This window comes from Helianthus annuus, chromosome 14, assembly GCF_002127325.2.
Source record: "Helianthus annuus cultivar XRQ/B chromosome 14, HanXRQr2.0-SUNRISE, whole genome shotgun sequence".
Taxonomy (NCBI): Eukaryota; Viridiplantae; Streptophyta; class Magnoliopsida; order Asterales; family Asteraceae; genus Helianthus; species Helianthus annuus.
Window position 1 is genome coordinate 159013355 of NC_035446.2, and position 26044 is coordinate 159039398.

At 34.0% G+C, this 26044-nt stretch overlaps 1 protein-coding gene and 1 long non-coding RNA gene across 6 annotated transcripts; both read left to right on the forward strand.

The window, feature by feature from the left end:
- The first annotated feature begins 9354 nt into the window (after positions 1–9354).
- On the forward strand, positions 9355–13172 carry LOC110904571 (probable small nuclear ribonucleoprotein F). Its single transcript, XM_022150414.2, has 4 exons — positions 9355–9507; positions 11906–12031; positions 12411–12475; positions 12895–13172. The coding sequence occupies exons 1-4, from the start codon at positions 9502–9504 to the stop codon at positions 12962–12964; spliced, it is 267 nt and encodes an 88-aa protein (XP_022006106.1). The 5' UTR covers positions 9355–9501; the 3' UTR covers positions 12965–13172.
- Positions 13173–17001: 3829 nt separating this feature from the next.
- On the forward strand, positions 17002–23648 carry LOC110904572. 5 transcript variants are annotated; one of them, XR_004879730.1, is made up of 6 exons: positions 17014–17276; positions 17845–17982; positions 19712–19746; positions 20424–20518; positions 20594–20705; positions 23466–23648. It is a non-coding gene; the product is annotated as an uncharacterized LOC110904572 (long non-coding RNA). The 5 variants fall into 5 exon arrangements; XR_004879729.1 differs by lacking the exon at positions 23466–23648 and adding an exon at positions 21272–21380; XR_002572638.2 differs by lacking the exon at positions 23466–23648 and having other exon boundaries at positions 17002–17276; positions 20244–20518; positions 20594–20863.
- The last annotated feature ends 2396 nt before the right edge of the window (positions 23649–26044 follow it).

Genomic DNA, 26044 nt, shown 5'->3' on the forward strand with positions numbered 1-26044 from the left:
AATACCACTCGACGATCTTCAGGTCAATGAGACGCTACACTTCGTGGAAAAGCCTGTCGAAATCATGGACCGACAGACCAAGCAACTCAGACGCTCTCGCATTCCGATTGTGAAAGTACGATGGGAAGGCAAACGAGGCGCGGAGTTCACTTGGGAACTCGAAAGTGACATGAAGGCCAAGTACCCGCAGTTATTCAGATAGATCTGAAGCATCAAATAGGTAAAATCACACGGCGAAGTACGGTTCTCGGCCTAATTTCGGGACGAAATTCCCTAAAGAAGGGGAGACTGTAACACCCCGTGTTTTCCAAAAGTCAAAGTCAAAGTCAAGTGTTGACTGTTATTGGAATTAAAGATTAATAAAGATTAATTTCATTTTAGTTCATTTTGATTTTCATATTATTTGGAGTAAGTGTTGTATAATCAAACTAATCGACCGATAATCGAACTGTGAATCAACGACCGACTGTGAATGATAGGAAGTAACAACGCAATAAAGCTAGTCAATCAATAATCAAGCTAATCAAATCAAACATCAAACTCAAGTGTGGGGATTTTAGTACTTTTATACGTGTGTGTGTGCCTTATGTGTTACTTGTGCATGTTTACTTTTATGTTAAAGTGTGTGGTGAATCAATCAAAATCAATCAAGACTCAAAGGTGAATCAAACTCAATGGAAATCGAACCCGAAATGGTTGTAAGGATGCTTGTATGTTAGATATAGTAGTTGGAACTAAAAGTAATTTGATTAGGAATTCTATCATTCTCAAATCATCGTTCATCGAAGTCGAAATACCACAAATCGTCGCGAAACACTCAAACCAGGCAAGCCGATCGAACAGGGCAACCTGATCGAACAGGCTAGCCGATCGAACAGGGTAACCTGATCGAACAGGCTAGCCGATCGAACAGGGCAACCTGATCGAACAGGCTAGCCGATCGAACAGGTTGTTCGATCAGGGATGCTGTTCGATCAGGGATGCTGTTCGATCAGCTGACTCTTTCCTCTTTTGGAAGCCTATAAATAGGGCTGTCTTTGTCAAGCTTTCCACTTTTGGAAAAGCTCTGACCGACCAGCCTCTTCTTCTCACTAAATCTCAGATTTCTCTCAAACCGGTAAGTATTTCACTCTAATCCTTGTACGTTTTTGTTCATTAATCGATTCTCCATCTTTCTATCTTTCAAAATCTGAATTTCATCCATGAAATCACCAAGATCTAGGTGTTCTTGAGTGATGTCATCATGGTGTTCTTGGTGTTCATCAAGAACTTCATGTTCTTGACTTCATTCAACCATGAATAAGCTAGATCTAACCGATTTCCACATCAATAACTTAAAATCTTCCAAGGATCTTAACATTTCACGGTGGAAAAGGATTGGAAGATGGGTTTTCATCTATCTTTCAACTCTTTTACACTCAAAAAGGGTGAAAACGGGACTTGAACCGATTTACAATCAATCTAAACAAACACATGGTTCAAGATTCGGGTTCTACCGAGAAATATACCGATTCCGGGTTAAACGTTAAACTTGGGTTCCAAACCGTCTCTGACCGGGTTTGGGTGATTCCTGCTCGAGTCGGTAGACTAAGTAGGGATTTCAGTTTTGTGGTTTAACTCGTAGTCAAAATATCTCTAAAAACATCAACAACTAACGGGAATAACCAAGTGTTAGGTGAACGGCTAACCATGTCAGAAGCTGGCCGAACGGCTAGGCTGTTCGATCGAACAGCCCAACCGAACGACTATGCCAGCCGATCGGCTAGGCTAACCGATCGACTAGCACTTAGTTCCACAAACTCACAAAGTGTAGTATTGACGAGGTACTGTTCGATCGACTACGCTACTCGATTGTAATCATCACTGCTCGAATCATGAGATACTATACTTTCAAAACACTTAGACTTTTCGAAACATTGGAATGTCACCCGATCGAACATGCCAGCCGATCGAGTGACATATTTGAAAACATTGCAATGCTAACCGATCGGTTGGACTAACCGATCGAACAGCTGTTCGATCGGCCAACTTGAAAGGTAGTACAAACCATCATACACAAACACATCCTTCACATCAAAGGAAGAAACAATCCACTTGAAGGAACCAGCCGATCGAGCCAGCCAGCCGATCGAATGGATGTTCGAACGGACTTTCCAACCAATCGAACAGCCCACTCGATCGAACTGCTGTCCGATCGAATGGCCTACTCGATCCAAGTACATTGTTTACTTTTTCCGCGTTACTCATCGTTGTGTTATCGAACTATTCAGGCTAACCTATTCTCAGTGCTCCCTTCAATCCACATCAATCACTGTGAGTATACTCGATCCCTTTTTGCTTTCAGCACTTTTGGGTGTTACATACGTAATCTATCAAAATCACAAACAACACAAACTATTTGAACGCTAACCTACTTGCATGTATTACTTGTCTAAATGATTGTTGTTTATTATGTTTACACGTGGAGTGCTATCTACCTGCTTTAGCAACATAGTACTATAGTTTGGACTCAGCACCCGTTCCCACGGGGGTTGCTAAGGACAATTACTTGCATGGATTACGGTGGTAATCATGTATTGCGAACTGTCTCGGACAGTCAACTCGAAGTCATTGGTATCGATGGTCCCATGTTGATAATTTACATGCATCGTTTGCCCTTGTGTACGTGCTTGGTTATGCGTAAACTATTCGAACTCTATATGCTATATCAAACTTGTGTACTCACCTTTACATTATATGTATTGACTTTTATTTTAACGTATGTGACAGGTGTTTAAGCTACTAGCGTGCTAGGGAAGCGAGGCAATAATAAGCTTCTAGGAGCCTGTGACCTTAGGACAGTGTCCACGTACCTGTTCCAGGGCCATAATTATCTGTAGATCTTGTACTGGCACCTGTAGTCAGTAAGATTTACGGATAACCGTCTAGAGGTCTTAAAACAATATTTATTTCGGTCTGTAATAATTAAGAATATGAGTTGTCGGAACAGTTCCCATATTGTTTGGTTGATTTCTATGATAACTTGTTATTATTTGGGACACGGTATGGGACGTGTTATATAACTGAATTGTATGATAGTTGTTGTGGAAACTTCTGAACAATCTGTTTCGCTCAGTGCCGCGCCCCGATGATTCCGCCATCGGTTGGGGTGTGACAAGGTGATATTAAGACTTGTTTACTTTTGTACATTGTTATCTTCGGATTCCATAAATACCGAAAAAGACATGAAATGGTGTGTGCTTTATGTGATACAGAGAAGTACAGAACTGTCTTGTATTTTGTAGTGTACAGCTGGTATCAAAGCTTTGTTGTTCCTACTGATTTTATTTTGCATATATCCCCTTTGTTGTGGGCCTGTGCTTGCAAACAAACAAGTTGCTTAATGGGTCAAAACGAAGTTATTTTTTTGTGTTGGTGAAGTTAAACATGTTTTATGGTTTCCTTTTGCCCTTCTCTTTATTTTTTTATTTTGTACTAGTATTAAGCTCCTGCGTTGGAGCGATTATCATAAAGTGTGTTAAGTAGTAGTAATACTATACCATTGTCAGCGATCACCAACACAGGAAAAGCTCGTAAAAACAAAATAAATAAAAACGGGAAAAAAATAACGCCGAACGAAAAGCAGACGTAAAATCTTTGAATCACGCACGCTCGTAGCTGAGAAATTAAGCCGAAATGTAAAACATAGAAAGAATAACTAAGTTCATCCAGGACTTGCGTGTTGGACGAACTTGCCAAACGCAGAAAAATAGATGTGACGCGACGGGCCAGTCAAACGGGAAAAATATATGTAAAAATGTTGAACCCCACACGCACGTTGCGGTGCGTTAACTCACAAAATTTAGAACAAAACGAAAAACTTGGAAAAGATGAAAAGTATGGTGGACCAAAATTGAAAATAAAAAAGAGTTGGTATTAAATTGCAAAAGATGAAAAACTTTAGGTTAAAAGTAAAAAGACAAAGGGTCTAAATTGCAAAATTGAACTTATTTATTAATTTTAGATAAAGATAAAGATAAGGATAAAAATAAGAAATATCTATATATTGGTTATTAATTAACATTAACTAGGGTTAACACCCGCCCGCGTTGCGGCGCGGGTACATCGTAAACATGAAATGAATTAGTCCAAACATTATATGATGCATTAACCATATGAAAATACATATTTCGACGTATCCAGTTGAATTCAGTGTAACCTGTATAAGCATTGTGATTGGATCAAACGTAAAGTAAATGGAATTCATATCGAACAATCATAACGTATTATATGTGACTCAACTCATACATAGAAAACGTAACGGGTATGAAGGAAAATATGCACATGTAATCGAAAGGGATTAATTAGAGCTTTCGGAAAAAGGGGAGAAAAAGAAACCATAATTTGACTCAACTCGGTTCGAAGAAAACTTTACGAAACATACATAAAATAAACACGAAAACATATTATATTTGACCTAAATCATTTCTCAAAAAAGTTTACGTCGAAACGTAGAACAACTTGAATTTATACCAAAACGTACATAAAAATATGCACTTAAAAATTGTTTCTTTAAATGAAAACGTATTATATTTTACCTAACTCGTCTATAAAAAAAGTTTACGTCGGAATGTAGAACAAATCATATTTATACATACTCGTACATAAATATGCACGTAAAAAAAATAGTTTTTAAGTAAAGGAAATATAGGGGTAAACCGAAACAAAATATTAGTAAAAAATTAATAGGTTAAAAACGTTCGTAAAAGTGCCAAGTAGCACCAATGCCACAACGACATCGACTCTCAACATCGTAAAAATAAAATAGATAAAATGGTAAAAATTAAACTGAACGAAAAGGAGACTACAATCGTTGAACCACGTACACCCGTTACAGTGTCTTGATGCGAAGAAATTAACCAGAAACGTAAAACGTACAAAATAATAACTTAGTCGATCTAGGACCTGCCCATTGCGGGGAAGTTTTCAAAAGGGAAAAAATGGGCGCGTTGCGACGGGTCTGTCAAATATGAAAAAATAGAGCAAAAACGTTGAACTTCACATGCACGCTATGACATGTTAACTCACAAAATTTAGAACGAAACGTAAAACGAAAAACTTGCGAAAGATAATAATAAAGTGTTGTGTTAAATTACAAAATATGAAAAACTTTGATTTAAAAGTGAAAATTCAAATGGATTAAAATGTAAAAGAAAAAACTTTAAGGTTGAAAGTGAGAAATCAAGTTTTTTCAAATGGGTTAAAATGTAAAAGAAAAAACTTGAAGGTTGAAAGTGAAAAATCAATTTTTTTTTTTGAAACACTCCCTAAGCATAGAGTACAAGTCTTGATGCACTAAAAAGTTGGTAATTAATATATGGAATAATATTAAAATAAATTTATTAAACAAATATAAATAAAATTTATTAGGTTGAAGGAGATAATGTAACGTGGCATTATTTGTAGTCTTTTATTATAAGTTAGATTTATTGGCTAAAAGAAGCCCTTGAATTTTGTTGGTTGATAGGAATCACATGAGACCACCCGTAGTGGGGGGTTATTTTTCAAAAAAAGCCAAAAAAACGTCCCCACTCCCATTACATAGGGCGTTTTGGGGGTTATTTTTGAAAAAAAATCGTGTTAGCGTTATTATTAAAACGCAAGAAGGGAGTGTGATGGGTTGACTGATCTTTGACTGGCCAATAAGAAATTAGTTAGCTTTTTTTTTGTTTAATGATTGGAAGGGCATTATTTAGGCATTATTCCCACTACGCCACTTTTACAATAACACCCTATGATGGGGGCATTATTTTTCTTAACCACTACACATGGTGTGAGGCCATTCTAGGTTTCAATTCGAGTGTTGGAATGAACATAGAACTGTTTTCTTCTGACCTATCCAACCATGAACCGAATTGACTAAAGCTAGTCATTTGTTTGTTTTGAATTTCTGAGTGATAATTATAAAAGCAAAAAGAGGTTATAAACCATTTTATTACTTTTTTTTATTTTTTATATATGATTCGATTTATTTATCTAATTAGCGCACACACCTTTTGTGTGTTGTGATTATTAAACTTTCAAAATATTTAGATATATGAATTAAATTAATAACATGTACTTTTATTGGTCTGCTTTTCAACTGGTTCTTAAATTGAATTTGTGTATCTTTATACTAAAAGGGTGCTTGTGCGATGTGGTAGGAAACACAGACATTGTCTGGGTGTGCATAGTTCGGTGGTTATCTCTACCGAAGCCGAAACTGAATCATCGGTTAGTCTATTTTATTAACCAATCGCTTTTCGGCTAATCTGATCGATTTATTCGATTAGATTGATGGTTTTTTGTTGGATTTGTTTAATTTTGATTAATAGCCAAAACTAAGCTTGTGCTAAAACTTTTACTTATAAATACATGAAATTGAGACATGAATGAAGGTATAAACAGATAAAATGTAAGAGTTTTAATAATAATGTTACAAAATGAAAATTGGTTATTTTTTAAAAATTTAGCAAATATTGTAATGAAAATTTTATGAACTTAATCGATTTATATGATTCGATAGTTTACTAATATATTGACTTGTCATATCTTGTTGCTTTATTTCAACATCATAAAAGGTGATTGGTTTACTAATATATGAGACATTGAGTTGTTAAATATTATTGATTCATTTTAACATCATGAAAGATGAAAGGTGATTGGTTTACTAATATATTAGACATTTAATTGTCAAATCTCTTGCTTTATTTCAACATCCCCTAAAGGGTTGATGAAAGTACCGGCGTAAATGAGAAAAGCTTAAAAGGCATTATGAGCTAATTTGTACACCCATGAAAGATTAAAAGGTGATTGGTTTACTAATATATTGAGACACTGAATGTCTGAATTGTTAAATCTTGATGCTTTATTTTAATATCCATGAAAGGGTTGATAAAAGTACTGGTGTAAATGAGAAAAGCTTAAACGGCATAATAAGCTACTTAAGATTGTCTTATTAAAAGCTTGAATCAAAACAAGCTAAACTGGTTCAAATGCAAAAATAATCTTGTTTAATAATCGAGCATGAGCCCGAGCTGGCTAGCAAGCATAACGGAGGTATAAGTTTTTATTTATATATATATACCATCTCCATTCAATGTAGTTGTTGTTTGAAGGGAGATAGGCCTCGCAAGTCGCAAACAAACAGATAATGACAAAGAATGGGAGTTCTGGAATAATTGGATACCACCGAAAATAAATTATTTTGTATGGAGGGCATGTTTCGATAGAGTTGCGTCAAAAGAGGCATTAGCAAGGCGGGGTGTACAGACTACAAATCGTCAACCAGCTGTGCTGCAGGTGCGGAAGAACGGAGGAAACTACAAACCACATGCTAGTAACCTGTATGGGCACACAATTAGTTTGGTGGCAAATTTTTATTTGGTTAAAAATACCATATCGCAACAGCAAAATATCATGTAACGAGATACTTAAGATGATAACCAACTCAAACGGGTCGAAGCAAAGGAAAAAAGCAGCTGGGGCGATCTTCCTAACAACTATGTGGTAGCTTTGGAAGGCACAAAACGACAAAGAGTTTAATGGCAATAGTGCGTCAATCGTAAAGATAGTGCATGTTTGGCTAAGCTTTTCCAACCAACTTATTGACTTATTGACTTAATCAAAAAGCCAATAAAGAGTTTTAGTGTTTGGCAAACACAAAAGTCATTTTTAAAATGACTTTTTGAATAGAAGGAAAAGAAGTTTTTGAGAAGTTAACATGTTGTGACTTCTTGATCATCTTATAACTTTTCAAACATCAAATTACCAAATTACCCTTTATAACATCCCTTTTAGTTATTTTACATCAATAAGCTAAGCCAAACACTTTTTAAAAAACAACTTATTGAATTATTGGTTTTTCTCACCCTGTAAGCTAATCCAAACACTTTTTTTAAAAATTCCTTTTCAAAAAGTCATTTTCCCAAAAGTCCTTTTTAACTTAAACTAGCAATAAGACACGCGCGCGTTGCGGCGCGATACATCGTAAACATCAAATAGATTAGTCCAAACGTTATCTGATGCATTAACCATATGAAAACACATGTTTCAACGTATTTGATTGAACTCAACGTTACCTATATAAGCATTGCAATTTGATCAAACACAAAGTAAATCAAATTTATACCCAACAATCATAACGTATTATATGTGACCCGAGTCATACATAGAAAATGTAACGGATATAACGGAAAAGTTGACACGTATAATCAAAAGAGATGAATTAGAGCTTCTGAAAAAATGGAAAAAAGAAAACCCTAATTTGACTCCACTCGATTTGAAACAAAATTTACAAAACATCACCTCACTCGTCTCCCAAAAAAGTTTACGTCGAAACATACACCAACTCAAATTTATACTGAAACGTACATAAAAATATGCACGTAAAAATGTTTTTTTAAACGAAAACATATTATATTTGACCTAACTCGTTTCCAGAAAAAGTTTACATTAACACGTAGAGAAAATCGAATTTATATAGGCACGTACATCAAACTATGCAAGTGAAAAAAATTAGTTTTTCTTAAATAAAGGAGGTATAACGGTAAACTCGAAACAAATTATTAGTAAAAAAACTTAATAGGTTAAATACGTTAGTAAAATTGTGCTAAGTAGCACTAATGCCAAACCATTGCCAACGAACACCAACATCAAAAGAGCTTGTAAAGATAAAATAAACAAATAAGTAAAAAAATAACACCGAACAAAAAACACACGTAAAATCGTTGAACCACGCACCCCAGTCGCGGCGTGTTAACGCGAAGAAATTATATAGAAACGTAAAACGTAAAAAATAACTAAGTCGATCTAGGATTCGCGCGTTGCGATGAACTTTCCAAACGTGAGAAAAATAGACGCGCTGCAACTGTACTGTCAGACAGAGAAAACAGACGAAAAAACGTTGCACCCTACACGCACGTTGCTGTGTGTTGACTCGCAAAATTTAGAACGAAACGTAAAATGAAAAACTTGCGAAAAATAAAAAGTATAAGAGACCAAAGTTGAAAATAAGAAAGCGTTGGGGTTAAATTGAAAAGTTGAAAAACTTTGGGTTAAAACTAAAAATGTCAAAGGGTTTAAAACGAGAAACATAAAAACCTTTGGGTTAAAACTTAAAAATCCAATTTTTTTTTTTTTTTAAAACACCCAATACACATCTTACAATCATCAAAACAACAAAAATTTGCTAATTTATAGTTTGGAAATAAGCTTAGCCAAACATGCCTAGAGTGCTCCACGTTAAAAAGAACTCGTTCATTTGGATAAGGTGTGGATCAAAATATCTCTTTGAGGGACTGGAATGAGATCTAAAAGAACAATAGAGGGTGAGAATGTAATAAAACATTAACCGAAGGATAATAATATAAATAAATATTATCACATATTTATTCCGCCTTCTTGTGTCGACAGTACCTCCTCAAAACCCTAAACCTTCTCAGTCGACGAAGCTGCAATCGCTCTCTGTTCTCCTCTACGAACATGGCTGTAAGTATCGATTCTTCATGCTTTTAATTTCATTAGTGTTTAACTTTTAGTTTATGATGACAGTATGTATGCTTTCAGTCGATTTTAGGAATTCGATTTGTGTTTATACCGTTCAATTAGGGTTGACTTATTAGAATGAAGCTTTGAAGGCTATTCTAAGAATGTAAGTTAGTGTGTGTTTGATTACACATGGATTTATGTTTAACTGGTGGCGATTTATGGTTTTGTGAATTGTCAGTTTGTATGTGTTATGTGTACATACGATTGAATCTTGTTGCTCGTTTGGGTAATTTTGTCATTTTTGGTACTCGTTGACTAAATAACAAGAGTAATTTGGTCGTTTTAATCATTTCTGAATAGCTGGTGTTTGCTTATGTACAATCTAGGTTGTAAAAAGTGCTGTGCGATTCGATGCGCGAAGCGTGTCGTGGCGTTCATTTATTAAAAATATCTAAGTATTATTTATGGATAATGTTTTAGCTTGTTAACGTTTAAACAATAAAACATAAGATATTCACATCATCTTATGTAAGATTTGTTCAATCCATTGTCTGATTTGTTCAAATACTCAAAACCCGTTGCTCAATTATGGTCAGTTTTGTTCAATCAGATTTTAAAAACTCAGACCCAATGCAATCACGGTTCAGTGTGTTCATATATTGGTCCACCTTGGTTTAAAAAAGCGCGCTTGAGGCGATGAAGCGATGAAGCGATCGGAAAAACGCTTTTTTGGCTCTGAAGCGATGCATTACATGAAGCGACCTGAAGCGAGCTTTAAGCGGTGAAGCGTTGAAGCTGTGAAGCGACGCTCCAGCCAATCAGGTCACCATTTGGGCCATTTTTTAAGCCCAACAGTCTTTACAAGGTACATATCGACCTTATAGCGACGATATAGCGACTTCCTATGTGAAATCCGGCGACAAATTCCGGCGACGGAGTTGCTTTCAGCCGGAAACCAGGAAGAAGGGGGAAGAAGAAGAGAGATGCTGACGGTGACGGCTGCGTATATGTATTTTAGGTTTTTAGGGTTTTTATAAGTTAGTTTTTAAACATTTAACCCCTCTTATCTTTCATTAGTTTACATTCAGTCCCTAAAACTTCTAACTTTTTACTTAAAAAGTGTAAAGATAGTTTGTCTATTTAAACATTTAACCCCCTCTATCTTCAGTAGTTTACATTTGGTCCTTAAACTTTTTAATTTATGCATAAAAGTACAAAATTAACATTATAAAATACATATATATAATATGGATAGCTATTTTTTATACATATATATAAAATTAACATTATATATAATTATATATAATATGGAGCGCTTCGTATACGTGAAGCTCTCGCTTCGCGCTTGAAGCTTCGCTTAAAGCTTTTGGAACCAAAACGCTTCGGAGCGCTTCGCGCTTTTTTAAACCAAGTGGTCCACTGCATAAGGCATCACATCAGACCGCATCATGTGATGGGCGCATTTTAAAACCAAGTGTAATATCAAACTTATGAATACATATTGTGGGTTAGGGGGGTGTGCATGGTTCGGTTCGGTTATTAGCATTATCCGTAACCGTAACCGAAGTCATCGGTTAATCGGTTCGGTTAACTCGGTTAATTTGTCGGTTTTCGGTTTGGTTCGGTTAATTATCGGTTAATAACCATTTCAAACAAGGGCTAATTTTTTTGCTTAGAAATACATGTAACGGAGGTATAAATACATGAAATAGCTATATAAATACATGAAATGGATGTATAAATAAATGAAATGGAGGTATAAATGCATGAATAGATGTTTAAATACATAAAATGGAGGTATAAATAAATGAAATGAAGGCATAAATAAATGAAATAGAGGTATTATTACATGAAATGAAAGTATAAAACATGAAATAGAGGTATAAAAGCTTGAAATATATAAAAAATAAATGATTCGGTTCGGTTCGGTTCGGTTAATTTCGGTTAACCGATGGTTAAAAAAATATCCGTTAACCGACTTTCGGTTAATTCGGTTTCGGTTAATTTCGGTTCGGTTTTGTCGGTTTTCGGTTCGGTTTCTGTTAACGGTTCGGTTATTGCACACCCCTTAGGGTTATTGAAAATTGCAAGATTTATACGTTTTCTCATGTAAACTGTGATTGTTGAAAATTGTCATCACGTTCACTTTCACCTTTTGCATATAAGTTTTTAGATAATGGATACACTTAATAGAATAGAAAACCAATAAATCCGTTTCTGTTGATATTGGATTTGTTACTTTTGAAGTTTTAATTTTGATTCTTAGGCAAGTTGTTGATTATTTACTTTAGTGTACAGTCAAAGATTAACATCTTGTCGTAGTAGGGTTTATGTTTAAAGTTTAAGGTTTGTCCTGTTGCTATGCACATTTGGGAACTAAATTGTTTAACCATTGCAGACGGTACCAGTTAACCCAAAACCTTTCTTGAACAACTTGACTGGGAAGGCTGTGATTGTGAAACTCAAGTGGGGAATGGAGTACAAAGGCTATCTTGTCTCTGTTGACTCATACATGAACTTGCAGGTACAACACTGATTATGTGTTTGGTTCGAGGTTTTGAGATAGGGGTTTGGGTATGAAAGTGATTGTTCGTGTTTGGTTTAAGGGATTAGGTTTAGTAAAATCTATGAGATAAGGGTTTTGTAAACCCACCCATTTAACTTGTTTGTTGTTTCATTCTCTCTCTTGTTTTTTTTTTTTTATATTTTTAAAATCTATTTCCAATCATCAAATTTCACTCCCAACATATATAACAAACCTTTATTAAAGATCAGAGTTTCTCTCTTGTTCATATACAAACCAAGCACACACTGACTTCCTAATTTTGAAGTTTTGAAATTCTGAAAAGGATATAATTTGTGCTTCTAATACTATTTTTTTTTTGTTTTGTTTTGTTTTCTAGCTGTCAAACTCTGAAGAATACATTGATGGTCAGTTCACTGGAAACCTTGGAGAGATTCTGATCAGGTACGTTAAAATATCTTTATAGCTTATAAAATCGTAATCCCCTTTCAAATATTTTTCCTTAATGTCATTATCATTCTTGAATTGTTTTGAGCTGATAGAAGTTGGGGTAATCTTATACTCTTATGGGAGTAGAGCATGTTCTTAAGGTTTTTTTTTTTTTTTTTTTTTTTTTCCCTCACGAAATACATACCGATTATTGAGTGTCTAAAGAGTGGATTTATTAGGATATTGTGTATTTACTTGTGTTTTGTACACCCCCATGGGTTACAACATATTTTGTTCGGGGTCAACGTGTTTGCTTCAAATATATTTTTTACAGATAATATGTGTTGATACATGCTTACAAAATTTTAGTAGTAATAATAATAATTATTATATATCCCTGTCTAAAGATTGATGGCTTGTGTGTTGATATGCAGATGTAACAATGTTCTCTATTTACGAGGTGTACCAGAGGATGAAGAGATAGAGGATGCAGATCGTGATTAGCATTCGCGCATTTAGTTCTATCCGTTTTACATTCAACGTCTTATGTTTTTGTATGTAGTTGTTAAGATCCAAAATGACACTCAATTTAGAAAGCCTGAACTTTTGATTGGTGCAAGTTTAATTGGGTGGATGTGCATTTTTTTCTGACTTCTGTTGGTATGAATGTATCAGACAATGTTGAATGTTGGTTTCTTTTTCTTTTTTCTCTTATTGATAAAAACTTAAAATCTGTTGTGTTGGTTGATAGAGATCACAATAGGCTCACATTGAAGCTTACATTTGTAAGGAAAAAAGCTGTTTTCTCAAAACAAATTATTAGATAACTGGGTTTAAACTTATTTTAGACCGGTTCGATTTTTTGGTTTCTTTTATTCTGACTGAAATTTGATACCCCTAAAAATTCAAGAAACAGACATTCTAAAAAAGAGGCAAAAGTTATAAATTTCTCATTGTTTTTTTATCTTCTGAAGTGTTGTATTAATTCAAAATCTGGTTTAATTAGGACTGGTAAACTGATATGGAGCACTTTCTCTTTTCTTTTGTGTATATTGTAAAACATAATTGTCAATATGTGATAGGGGCTGGGTGGGTTTTTGGCTCCCTTAAAGATGCTAATCTTGCAATGCTCCCTCAGGTTGGTGTGGATCTAAGGAAGGCATTTAAGGGTGTGGGGGTGCGGCTACAATATTCTTTTCTGGCTTGACGTCTGGGTTAGAACTGGCTCGTTAATAGCAAGTGTGTTTCCAGCTCTTTTTGCTAATGAAGCTAACACGCTTTGCCTCCTTAAGAACCGGTTAAGTTCTGGTGGCTTGGCAATGGAAATGGCCTGTTATTTCCCACTGCTGAAGCGGCTGAGCTGGACCAGCTTCTGGCTTTAATTTTCTCTTTAGGGTAGGCTGCTCGTAGAGAGGTCAAAGACAGGTGGATTTGGGTTTTCGTTGATTCTGGAACATTTTCTGTTGGGAGTGCTAAGCGCTGTCTTCGGGTTACGATTGAACATCCCGCAATTCAGTGTTTTTTTTGGAGCAGATGGGTTCCCAAGAAGGTGGAGCTGCTGGTTTGAAGGGCAGTCATCTCCCCCTGTTGTGGGTCTGCTCGCCAGGAACATACAGAAAACTAGTGACCATTTATCCGTCGCTTGTCCTTTTGCTTAGATGGTTTGGCTCGTCATTTCCCAATGGTGTAAGTTTACGCCTTTCGTGGGATGATTAGAGGAGGTTTAATGTTTTTTGATGCTATGTCTTTTCTGTTTTGTGTTTGTTTTGGTGGACTTGTTTGTAAGCCAGCTTGTTTCTTGCTAGTCTTGTCGCATCACTAAATATATTGTTGGCCGTTAAAAAAACACGTCTTCGGTTTTTATTCAGTTTATCACTAATACTTTTCAAGGTTAGTGTTTTTCTTTATATTTTATAATAATTTCAGGTTGTTGTAAAGAGTTTTAACTTCATATTCAACATAATAGTTAAAACTTTTGTAAAACTTTGACACACGATCAAATTTTATAGTAAAACTAGTTCATTTCATTCTTAAAGTTAAAGTACAAACTCAAATAAACTACTAGTATTAAGCGCCCCGCGTTGCGATGGGGGCGTAACACATGATCAAATTTTATAGTAAAACTAGTTCATTTCATTCTTAAAGTTAAAGTACAAACTCAAATAAACTACTAGTATTAAGCCCCCCGCGTTGCGGTGGGGGCTTAAAACCGTGACAAATAGCACCAAGGCCACAACACCGCTAGCGACCACAAACACTACAGTTGCGACGTGTTAATGCGGAGCAATTAGACCGAAACATAAAACATAGAAAATACTAACTAAGTCGATTTAGGACCTGTGCGTCACGATGAACCTATCAAACGGGAAAAAATAGCCGACCATAAAAACGTTGAATCACACACGCACATTGCATAATGTTAACTCGCAAAATTTGGAACGAAGCGTAAAACAAAACGTAAAAACGTTGAACCACACATGAATGTTGCGTCGTGTTAACTCGCAAAATTTAAAACAAAACGTAAAACGAATTTTTGCGAAATATGAAAAGTATAGGGTACCAAAGTTGAAAGTTAAAAAGTTCTTAGGTTAAATTGACAAAGATAAAAAGCTTTGAGGTTAAAAGTAAAAAACCAAAATAGTTTTAGGTTAAAAGTGTAATTATATAATTTTTTTTTTTAAATCTCTCTAAGCATAGAGTACTAACTACTCTATGAATAACATGTTGATAATGATAATTTATAATGGATAAATGTTTTCACAATCTCGTTTTAGTGTTTCAAAATACATGAATTTATTTAAAGTTTAAACACATGAATGTAGAAAGTACCGGAAGATACACAAACGTTGAATGAATCAAAACCGATTAAACTTTTGTTTTTCATTACATACTAATGATTGAAGAAACCCATCAAAGTATCCCAGACCAAATGATTGAAGCATTTAAAATTGTTATTCTTTTTAATAAAAACAGTATTTTAAAACTCATACAATATAAGCTTTTTTACATTGTTTTAGAAAATAATAATATAAAATAATGCCCTACAAGCACATTTTTATTTCATAAACTGAATAAAACTAATAATCAAATTTCATGAAAGCCAGTCATCTTGAGAATGAAGTCTCTAATCTTCAAGGTCTCTCCTCGTCGGGTGCCTATGGAATACGCTACATTTTCTACGATTTTTCGCCTCCATAATACATGAGGCGGAATCATCCGTTCTTCACTTCCTTCATCTTCTTCAAATAAATCGGATTCAAGCGTCATTTCTTCATACACGTTAGATTTGTTTTCCGGTATGTTAATTGGAACCGATGCTATCTTCCTCTTCTTTGTCTTCCTTCTCTTTAATCTTTTAATCTTGCGCTTTTCAAATTTGAAAAAGTTATTGCGTTTACTCGATACATCAACGTGCACGAAAATAACATCAGCTTCTTCAAGTTCTTCGCCCATCTTTTCTGATGTGTGTGAGATTGATGGGAAAGCAATAGAATTTATATGAAATCCATATGAATCGTACAAGACACATTTTGTGCAGGGTTTTTCCCAAAGTCTTCTTTTTATTTGTACAAGTCTTTTGATTTAATTAAAACAAAGTCTTCACACTATGGTTTCTTGGTGGATACATCTTTGTAGAATCAAATACAAACCACATTTCGTATATAAACAGTAAAAATCATTTAAAAATTGGCATATGTCATCCAATCAATTATAGAGAAATGGTAAAATGATAACATAAATAATATCAATTATCTTGAATTACTTGTAAGGGGAATGTTCAAATGAAAACCACTAGCTATCGTGAAAACTCGAAAACTAATTAAAAAATCCTAAAAAAACATACCTATTTTTTTTTTCATACCAATTTTCGCTATTTAAATTATATAAAAAAATTGTAGTGCACATGTGTAATTGACTTAATAATAATCATATTGACTTTCTAAACAAACACTAGAAGTGCACATTTCGGTTAATCTCAGTAACCAGTTCAGATGGTTATTTTCTCATTTTTGCTTTAACCCGTTATTACTTTAACCGGTTCGGTTAATAACCGGTTATTTTCAAATTTTTTCATCATTTTTTACGTTAAAAATAACCAATTACCGACCTTGTCCTTTTGCAAAATCATTCTGGCGTTTAGTAGATCATCAGTATTTCCACCACAGTGCTGGCAATCAAGGTGATTTTCTTATTTAAATAAACAAATATTGCATATAGGTTCCTGTATACGATATGGACTGAAGTTTTGTAGAACTCGTGGTTTTCTAAAGCATTTTTAGTGAATCATTAGATTATAACCTAATTTAGAAGTTTTTTGGGTACTTAAAGTTTATCGGTTAATAAACACCTATTTTATATTTTATATTGTATAGGTTAGTGTATAAGATATGGATTGAAGTTTTGGTTGACACTAAATGAGAGATTATTTGTTTGAATATGAGTGTCTAATCACATCTATTATCTATATTAAAACAATACATTTTGGTGCCACTTGGCATAATTTTAATCCTCTAATTGCCACCTGGCAACTTAATACTCCTCACAATTGTGATTTGAGCGGCAATATATGTAATCCCGCTTTTCTCTTTGGTTGTAACGCTGAGAATTCAACTTTCCATATTTCTTTATAATCATCTTCCAAAATATGATTGAGTCCCCATGTTTTATGATGATTGATCGCATAAGCCCTAAATCTATAAATCCATATGTATTCTGGGGTTTCTTCACATCGATTCTTAGGGCAATCGATTTATCAATCACATCTGTTTGTTCACATTGATTTGGCATTCAATCGATTTGTCAACCCTTATTTAAGGTACGATTCTTTATCACTGGTATGCATATTTTATCTGGTACTTAATCTGTAGCAAATTTTAGGGGTTTTTTTGAATATGTGTTTTGATTCAATATCCGATTTTGTGTTGATTTGCTCTGAATATCATAAGTAAGCATATGGATCTTTTCTAAATATTCTGATCTGTAACAATTTTCGTTGGTATACATTTTTAGGGCTTATTCTGATCTGAATATCACATCTGTTTGTGTCGATTATGAAAATTATGAAATTATGATGCTGTATACATTTTTAGGGCTTATTTGTTAATATGTTATTCCATTTGCATAGTCTTTTTAGCTATTTGCCTCTCTGTTTTCAACTTCTTTCTTATAAATTAATTATCAACTGTTTGAATATATTCCTCAAAGAAGTTTCTGCTCATATGTTGGTTCTGTTCTGCATCTATTGTTAGTTTTGTATGAAAAAATGAAATATTAAAAAATAACTTTATGCTAAGTTAAAGCCAGCTATAATATTAACTTTGCATTACCTTATTATCACCCAGTATTTTAACTAAGTTTGTGCTACATTTTCAATAAATTTGCAGCAGAGTCGATTCAAGAAGCAGTGGGAGTAATATTACCGCACTTCGTATTGCATCATCAATAAATTTGCAGCCGCTACCCACTTTTTCCGTTTTTTGGTACCGTACTTTTGGTATCGGTACCGGTTTGGTACCGAACAGGTACCGTGTTTATCCCTACTACAAGTCTGATTTTGGCTTTTTTCGACTGGGAATCAATTTTTTTATTAATGAAATTGTATTGTATGCTTAAAAATTATTAGAAAAGTAAGTGGTATGTCATGAAGAAATATATGATATATCATCAACTTGATTAAATTCTTCGATTGCTTTAGTTTGTTATTGAAATTTATGAGATATGATGAAGAAATTGTTTGTTACTATTTTAATTCACTAACTTCCATGAACCTTTTTGCTATGTAACACTTTAGAGATGCCACGATCCAGGTCCTCTGTTTTTAATTCTTTACTCTGAAGTGAATTGCATAATTACATGTGTGTTGCTTTATCATTGTTTTTTATTTACTTTTTGTCTTGGTTACCTAAAAACGTTCATGTTTCAGATTTAAAATTTGTAAGCTTTCTACTGAAATTTTCCCAACTAAAACGATTCTTTTGAATTGGATTATATAACAAATTTAATTTTTGTGTTGTTTGCACATAAAAAAGAACTTTTTATAATGTGATAGAAACATTGAAGATGCATTTGGTGTCTCCAGGCTTTAATTTTTAGATGTATTTTTATCATAGTTATATAGGGGTTGAGTAGTAAGTTTTGAGATTTTTGGATTATTTGGTATTGATCTCTTTGATATTTGTGTTCAATAAAGGGCAATAACATAATATATTAAAATATGATTTGAAAATTGAGCAACTCAAATCTTATGGTATGAGTTCTTATAAAAGCATTTTGTAGGAATAAGCTATGACAAGTTTTAAATTTAAATTACTTTGACTCTGTATTCATGTTTATATGTATAATTATGACATTTCAGTTGTCACTTTGCTTAGTAAAAAGAAACTAAGTACCAAACTATTGATACCCATGTTATAATAGCATCTCATTTGTTCAAATATATTTATTTAAGAGACTTTTTGAATAATAACACTTCAGGTGAGACTATTGGTCTCCGGATGCAGCCATCAAGTTATTTGGTTTTTTCTTTTTTCTTTTTTTTTTTTTGGGGGGGGGGGTGGGGGGACTTTGACTTGTGGTTTGGTCAATGTGGTACTATTGCAGTGACATGAAATTAATTATTTGTTATGTTGATGTGTATTTAAAAAAAATATAATTATCAGTTTGTGAAAGAGAGATAATATCATGATGAGCCAGAGCCATAGTAAATAAAGCTTGCTTGGCTGTACATAGACCAACGTCTCGCGTACTATGTAGTTAACGCGGTAAAATATCGGATATCGATCTAGGACCAATATTTGAAATATAGGTTATCTCGGTGAGTTATCGGTGGGATATCGGTAATTTTAATATATATTAGTTATGTCGGTCAATATCGCCGATAATATTGGTATCAAATTTCTTCTGACTGATTTGACACCGATATTTTACTATGGGACCAATATAACTGATATTAACTACATAGCTCGCGTATGCGAAGCTCTTGGGATTTTTAGTTTAATCAATGTTTTTTTGGTATATTGCGATTTGGTAGGCATCGGGTGTGCTTTTGTGATCATCTTTGAATGCTTGGTTAATGAGTCAAGTCATCACTTTTAATGAATTTGATTGGTTTGTTGTACTATCTTAGGATAATGACATGGTCAAATTATTATAACTGTAACCATTATTTTGTTTTGGTATCTTGCCTGGGCCACTTGTACTCCATCTTAATTAGTGAGATTACTAACTCTACATTTATGACTCCTTTACCAGGTGATGCGCGTGTGCCCGATAACTACGCAGATGAGGTACTTTTTCGCTTTTTGATTCCATATCTCCATTTGTACCTGTTTTTCTTTTTATATATGTGTTCAATAGTAATTTATTTGTCTTATCAGCCACTTTTCCCAAAAATGAAAGGATCGTTTCTCCAAATCTGTCTCCAAATCATTCGACTCACTTGACCCGTTTCATTTTGACGTAGTTTTTGAGTTATAAGTTCTTTTCATATACAATGTGTTAATAACGGAAATAAAAACTCACCCCTTACCCACATCATCTTGAATAATAGTTTATTGTTGATTTTTAGCACTTATTAGTTATGAAAAACCCCCAACAGATATAAATAATGAACCAAAAAAAAGCTGATTATATACGTAAAATGTTTTTAACTGGGCACAGTAACCACCTATTTTGCGCCTACTCATCCACTAATAACAAAAATGAAAAAAGAAAAGGAAAGAACAGGTCATGCCAAGTTACTAACTCCAAACAGAAACTCATTTAGTCATGGTCAATTATGTAGCATTCTCAAGAGCAAGTACAACTCCTTATTAATACACAAGAAAATGAACCCCATTATTCTATTTTCCCTATTTAAATTTGATTGCACCTGAGAAAAGGTCTTTCATTCATAAGCTATCCTTTAATATGCTACAAAAGAAAAGATGAAATAGCTAAACAACTCCAGTGCGGATCCAAACAGAACGCTAACATGACAAGGTGAAGCCTACCCACGTGTTCAATGCTGCCAGAGTCACCGGTCGTCTGAATGTTGACTGATGTGTGCCGCACAAGGTGGTATGTGTTTAATTTTGATATGGTTTTGAATAAGTGTGTGTGAGCCCTATTGATGTTGATTGGTTTGTGTTTCAGGGTCTCTCTCTGTGTGTGAAGGGATGCTGAATTTATAAGACTATCAAAAACGCAAACATGGATGGTAACAGTGAATACATCATCCTGGAGTAGAAACCAATCCTTAAAGGGGGTAATAGTTACTCAATTTGTTTGTTTTTTTAAACTGATTGAGTGGTTCATTAGTGCTTAAAATTAACATACATTACACACCTGTTTTGTTCTTCAAGAATCTTGAACACTTGGGTAATTGTGGGAAAGTTCTTATCTTTATCATACTATGCATAAATAGAATATTCTTCTAGGACCTTCTTTTGAAATAAATAGTGTTATTTATGTAAGTAAAGTTTAGACATGGTGTAGAATGGCATGCTGGGAAAGGATAGCATGACACTAAGGAGCTTAAGTTGAAATGGTTATGGCAACAAATTGGGTTGGTTAGTTAAGAGTCGGCACCCTTTGTTACACGAATTCAAGAAAACATACTTTTGGCTCTATCTGGTGTATCAATGTTTGAGTTGAAGGAAAATGGTTGATTAATAAGTTCATTTGAAATAAGAAAGGTTGACTTATAATGAGTTTACATGGATCATAGATGCAGAATTATGATGTGAAAGTGAACTTGAGGGAAAAGAGATTTAGTTACAAAGGCTTGGAGGTTGCCTCATATGGTTAAATAATTGTATCTAATGATGATAGGTTGGCGAAGAAGAAAAGAGAAATAGGTAAAGTAACATCCATCAGAGAAATGTGAAATGGAATACAAAGAACAAATAAAGCCTTATTTTAATTTAAAAAGGTTGATTAATTATTCTTTGTTTTTATTTGTATATTTGTTGTGTTTGTGTTATTCATGTAGCCCTACCTGTAACTTATACGCATTGTTAAATGATATATTCACTTTTTCTTGACAAAAATACAATATACAATGCAAATACCTAAATATATGATGTTAATCCAATAAGAAAGAATTATATTAAGTTTGATACATTGCGTATCCGCGGGTTTGATACATTATGTACCTGGGGTAGAGGGATGATTTCGTTACTTGAACGTTTATTTCTTTCAAAGGATTACTTCAATAAATTAAACTTATTCATTTGTGTTTTAGTCCACCCGCGAACCTCGCGGGTTCTTAAACTAGTAAGTAATATAAACGTTCTTATATGTTTTAATACAATTTTTAAGATGGTTACGTGTTTCTAATATTAAGGTTAATTGCCTTTATTGTTACACATAATCACTTTCTATTATAAATTTTTAGTCTCATCATAGATAGAAATTCTGATTACATTTTTTTAACATATACATAAACTATTTTATTTCATTTTTTAAGTATATCATAAAATGGACAAGCTTGGGTCTGAATTGATTGTGGACGAAATTTTCACAAGGCTGCCTGCAAAAGCTACAGGTCGTTTCAAAGGTCTTTCCAAATTTTATCGTAACGATCTTTCAAATGATAATTTTGAGATTATGCATTCTCGGCGAATTCTAAGTTCGCTACAAAAGAAGCCTCTCTCCTTAAAAGATAACTCAATTGTTGTTGACAACATAGTAGGCGGGAATTGCAAGCCGATACAACCAAAACCATAATTTCTCCATTGAATGTCCATCCTTCTTTCTTACGTGTTATAGCGTCCTTTAAAGGTCTGCTATTAATTTGCAATGAAAGGTTTTGTTGTGAGCTCACACTTTGGAATCCAACAACAAGGCGCTTTAAATTTTTGGCCGACGACTACTTTGATCGTAATTTCGGCGAAACGCTGATACTGGTGGAATGTACTTTGACGACTCGAACGATCTCAAAGTTCTTCACATCAGACGTTACCGTAATGTTGTTAATGCTCGAGTTTACTCACGTCGCCGTGAGTCATGGAGAATGATAAATTCATTGAACGTAACTAATTTTGCTTCAACATATTACTCATGGTCTCCCGGAATTTATTCGGGGAAAAACATATATTTCATGGTTTCCAATTATTGGTTTCCACCAGGTGAGAGACACATAGTAGCTTTCGATGTTCTTTCCGAAACTTTCAGCACTCTTCCTTTTCCCGAGGTTTTGGAAGTGAATCCTTGGCAAGGACATTTTTTGAGCATTGCAATGAAGCTGCATGTGATTGTTGTTCGACGGTCTGATAAGCTATTTGTTGATTTGTTCAAATTTGAAGATGAGGCTTGGATCAAGGTATTTTCTTTCAATACGCCTCATATTGTTGATTATCTTGAAAGGCGTCGAAGGACTAATATAATTCAAGACAACAAGTGGCTCATAACAAGCATTTGGGGTGATATTGTTGAAGTTGACCTTTGCAACGAATCTTTCAAGTACCTCGAACATGTTGATGACTACACTGGTCCGAAAGGAGCCTTATTTATCGAGACCACTATGTCGCCTATAGTTTAGAAATTTTTATTTTATTGTTTCAAGTTTTTTTATATTATATCCTTCTTAACTTGAATAAGTAAAGACCTTTTTAAATTTTCTTTTTTCATTGGTTTAATACAACATTTGAAGTTATGTGTTGACCTCATTTCTTTTTTTGTTGGTTTGTAATATTTAAAAAATAATGAAGGTTTCATATACAAATACTTAATGTGTAACGAACATCATGTAGATGTACTATTGGGACTTGCTCATCTCTCAAAATATTAGGCTTAACAAATCACATTTTAACGCTTGTGTGTTTAAATTATTTTATGTGTTTAGTTGGTGTTTAGCCACCCGCGAAGCTCGCGGGGTCTTAGGCTAGTAATAGAGATAAATAAGCACTTGAAATTTAAGAAGCGTGAAAGGAATATTATTTAACTGCTTTATGTTTGATATTATTATTATTATTATTTTTAGAATGATTTTCTAACTTTATAAAATATCATCTATATATTTCAGGTTCAAGGTTCATGTGAGGGTTCAAGATGAAACCGGTAGTGTGTCTAAACTTAATCAGTCGACAAGTTTAATGTATTCTTAAGTATAATGCGAATGTGAATTCATTAAATAATTTCACATCATATTTTACATATAGATGTAGACAAAAACTTTCCACATTATAAACTACTTAGGTTATTTCTATATCAAACATGTACACTAACACATACTGTCTTTAACATTGTTTTATAAAGATATGTAACTAAACGCAAAAAATTTAAATGATATATTATAATATGTTTTTTAGTATTTGATTTCGATCGTTATTAAACATACCCGTGTATTCACACGGGTCTTACAACTAGTAATATAGTATAGATAAACAAATATGAGGTAGTGGTGGAGTAGTGGTGGAGTGGTTGAAAAAAGACTTGGTGTTCCTTGTGACACAGGTTCGACTCCCACTATCCCAATTATTTTCTACGGCATCCAGTTGAATGGCGAATACGGGTGGTGCCGGTTCGTCTTGGATGGAAGGCGAGGTTTTACCGATTATTCCACTGTCGTGCCTTCTGGTGGGTGGAGGTCGGGTTTCCGCGCATCTGGGAGAGGTAAGAAGCTGGCGGTGGTCGAGTAGTCGACCTTGGCCACAGCACCCGGTGTCACGGTGGTTGGCACGTCGTTTCTTGCCGTTCAAAAAAATATACAAGGGTGGAGGGTATCATTCAATCACTTTAGGGTGTTTGAGTTACCGTCTAGCCAATAATATCATGTCATGTCAAGTCCTCATTCCACTCTCCATTTTGTACTCAATCAATGGAAATAATTCAAACACTATTAGGGTGTTTCAGTTATATATTTTTTAATTATTCATAAATCAATCCCACTCAAACAATCGGTGACTATACACTGAAAAAGGGACTCACCGAACACCGAAAAAGGGGCGACGGTCATTAACCGCTCGGTGAAATCATATCCCCCGAAGGGGTCCCCGACATCACTCCGACCACACTAATAAACAAATATGGCAGTCCCAGTCCCATTCCCAGATCGATGCAAGCTTTTCCTATAAAAAGTAAATGTACGGGTATGTGGAAATATATAGTTTGAATGGATAAAGATTTTGGGAGTTTTTTCCCAAAAGAGTAGGTGGAAAAATTATTTACCAAAATGGGTGATTTGAAAAATAATTACCAAAATAGATGTTTTGCAATGACTTTTTTCCCAAATTGGTGAGGGTGGAAAAAATATTTACCAAAATGGGTGATTTTAAAAAAAAAATATTAAAATGAGTGTTATTTCTTATTTCTTTAATATTAACTAATCTATTATATATTTTTTTTTCAATTAACCTAATATGTTTTTAATCTATTTTCTCCAAAGAATTACTCTTTATATTGTATTTACTTGTTAACCAACCAAAATATAATTCTTTTTTCATAACATTTTTTCTTTTATTTCCTTTTACATTTATGTGAGCTAAATTATTCTAATTTTAGAGATGTAAACAATCACTAAAGTAGCAAGTTCATTTTCATAATGTTAATCGAACAAACAATCAAACACAAACATGGTTTTCTTTTTTGTAAACGAGGCATGTGTTCATGTTTACATCAACCCATTGTTAATAAATTTATGTAACTTTAGGAAATACTATATATGGGTTTTCATTTGAATTGGTAATCAACTACATGAACAATAGTAAATGAAAAATTAATCTCAAAAAAATTAAATTAAAACAGTAGATGAGAGCTCTCAGTTTGTTTTAACATGGGTTTCTTTATAAAAAAAGAAAAAAATATATATAATAATTAATAAGTTAGTTAAAAAAATCTATATAATGAGTTAGATGGAAGAAAAGAATATAAATGTGATAGGTTGATTAAATAAAAATAGAACAATTATAACATATTAGTTAAAAAATAAAGAAATATAGAAAAACCCCTATTTTGGTAATTATTTTTCAAATCACCTATTTTGGTAAATAAGTTTTCCACCAACACCCTTTTGGGAAAAAACTCAAGATTTTGGAGTGATAAATAGGTCCATAAAGCAAAATTGGGTTGGGAAAGTTGGTGATGGAAATAAAATTTAATTTTGGCTTGATAAATGGTTGGGAAATGATACTTTGCAAAATATATTCCATGTTGTATATGCACTAGCAAAAAACAAAAAAAAAAATGAGTGTAACCCAAATTATGTGTAAAGTGGGAAGCACAATACAATGGGCCTGGGCATGGAAGAAAAAAACACGAATACGGAACAGGGGTGGAGGGAGATTGGAAGACTTAGGTCGGAATTGGGAAAGTACAACATAAGGGATCGGCCAGATGAATGGGAATGGGGTACGGAATGGGCGAACCATTCAATGTAGTTGTTGTTCGAAGGGAGATAGGTCTGGCAAACAAAACAGACAATGATAAGGAATGGGAGTACTAGAATAATTGGATACCACCGAAAATAAATCATTTTGTGTGGAGGGCATGTTTCGATAGAGTTGCGTCAAAAGAGGCATTAGCAAGGCGGGGTGTACAGATCGTCAACCAGCTGTGCTGCAGGTGCGGAAGAACGGAGGAAACTACGAACCACATGCTAGTAAC

What these genes read in the sequence shown, in the direction of transcription:
- LOC110904571 (XM_022150414.2), top strand. An exon ending in ACTCATACATGAACTTGCAG is followed by an intron (nt 12,032 to 12,410) that starts GTACAACACTGA and finishes TTTGTTTTCTAG; the next exon opens with CTGTCAAACTCTGAAGAATA. An exon ending in CTTGGAGAGATTCTGATCAG is followed by an intron (nt 12,476 to 12,894) that starts GTACGTTAAAAT and finishes GTTGATATGCAG; the next exon opens with ATGTAACAATGTTCTCTATT.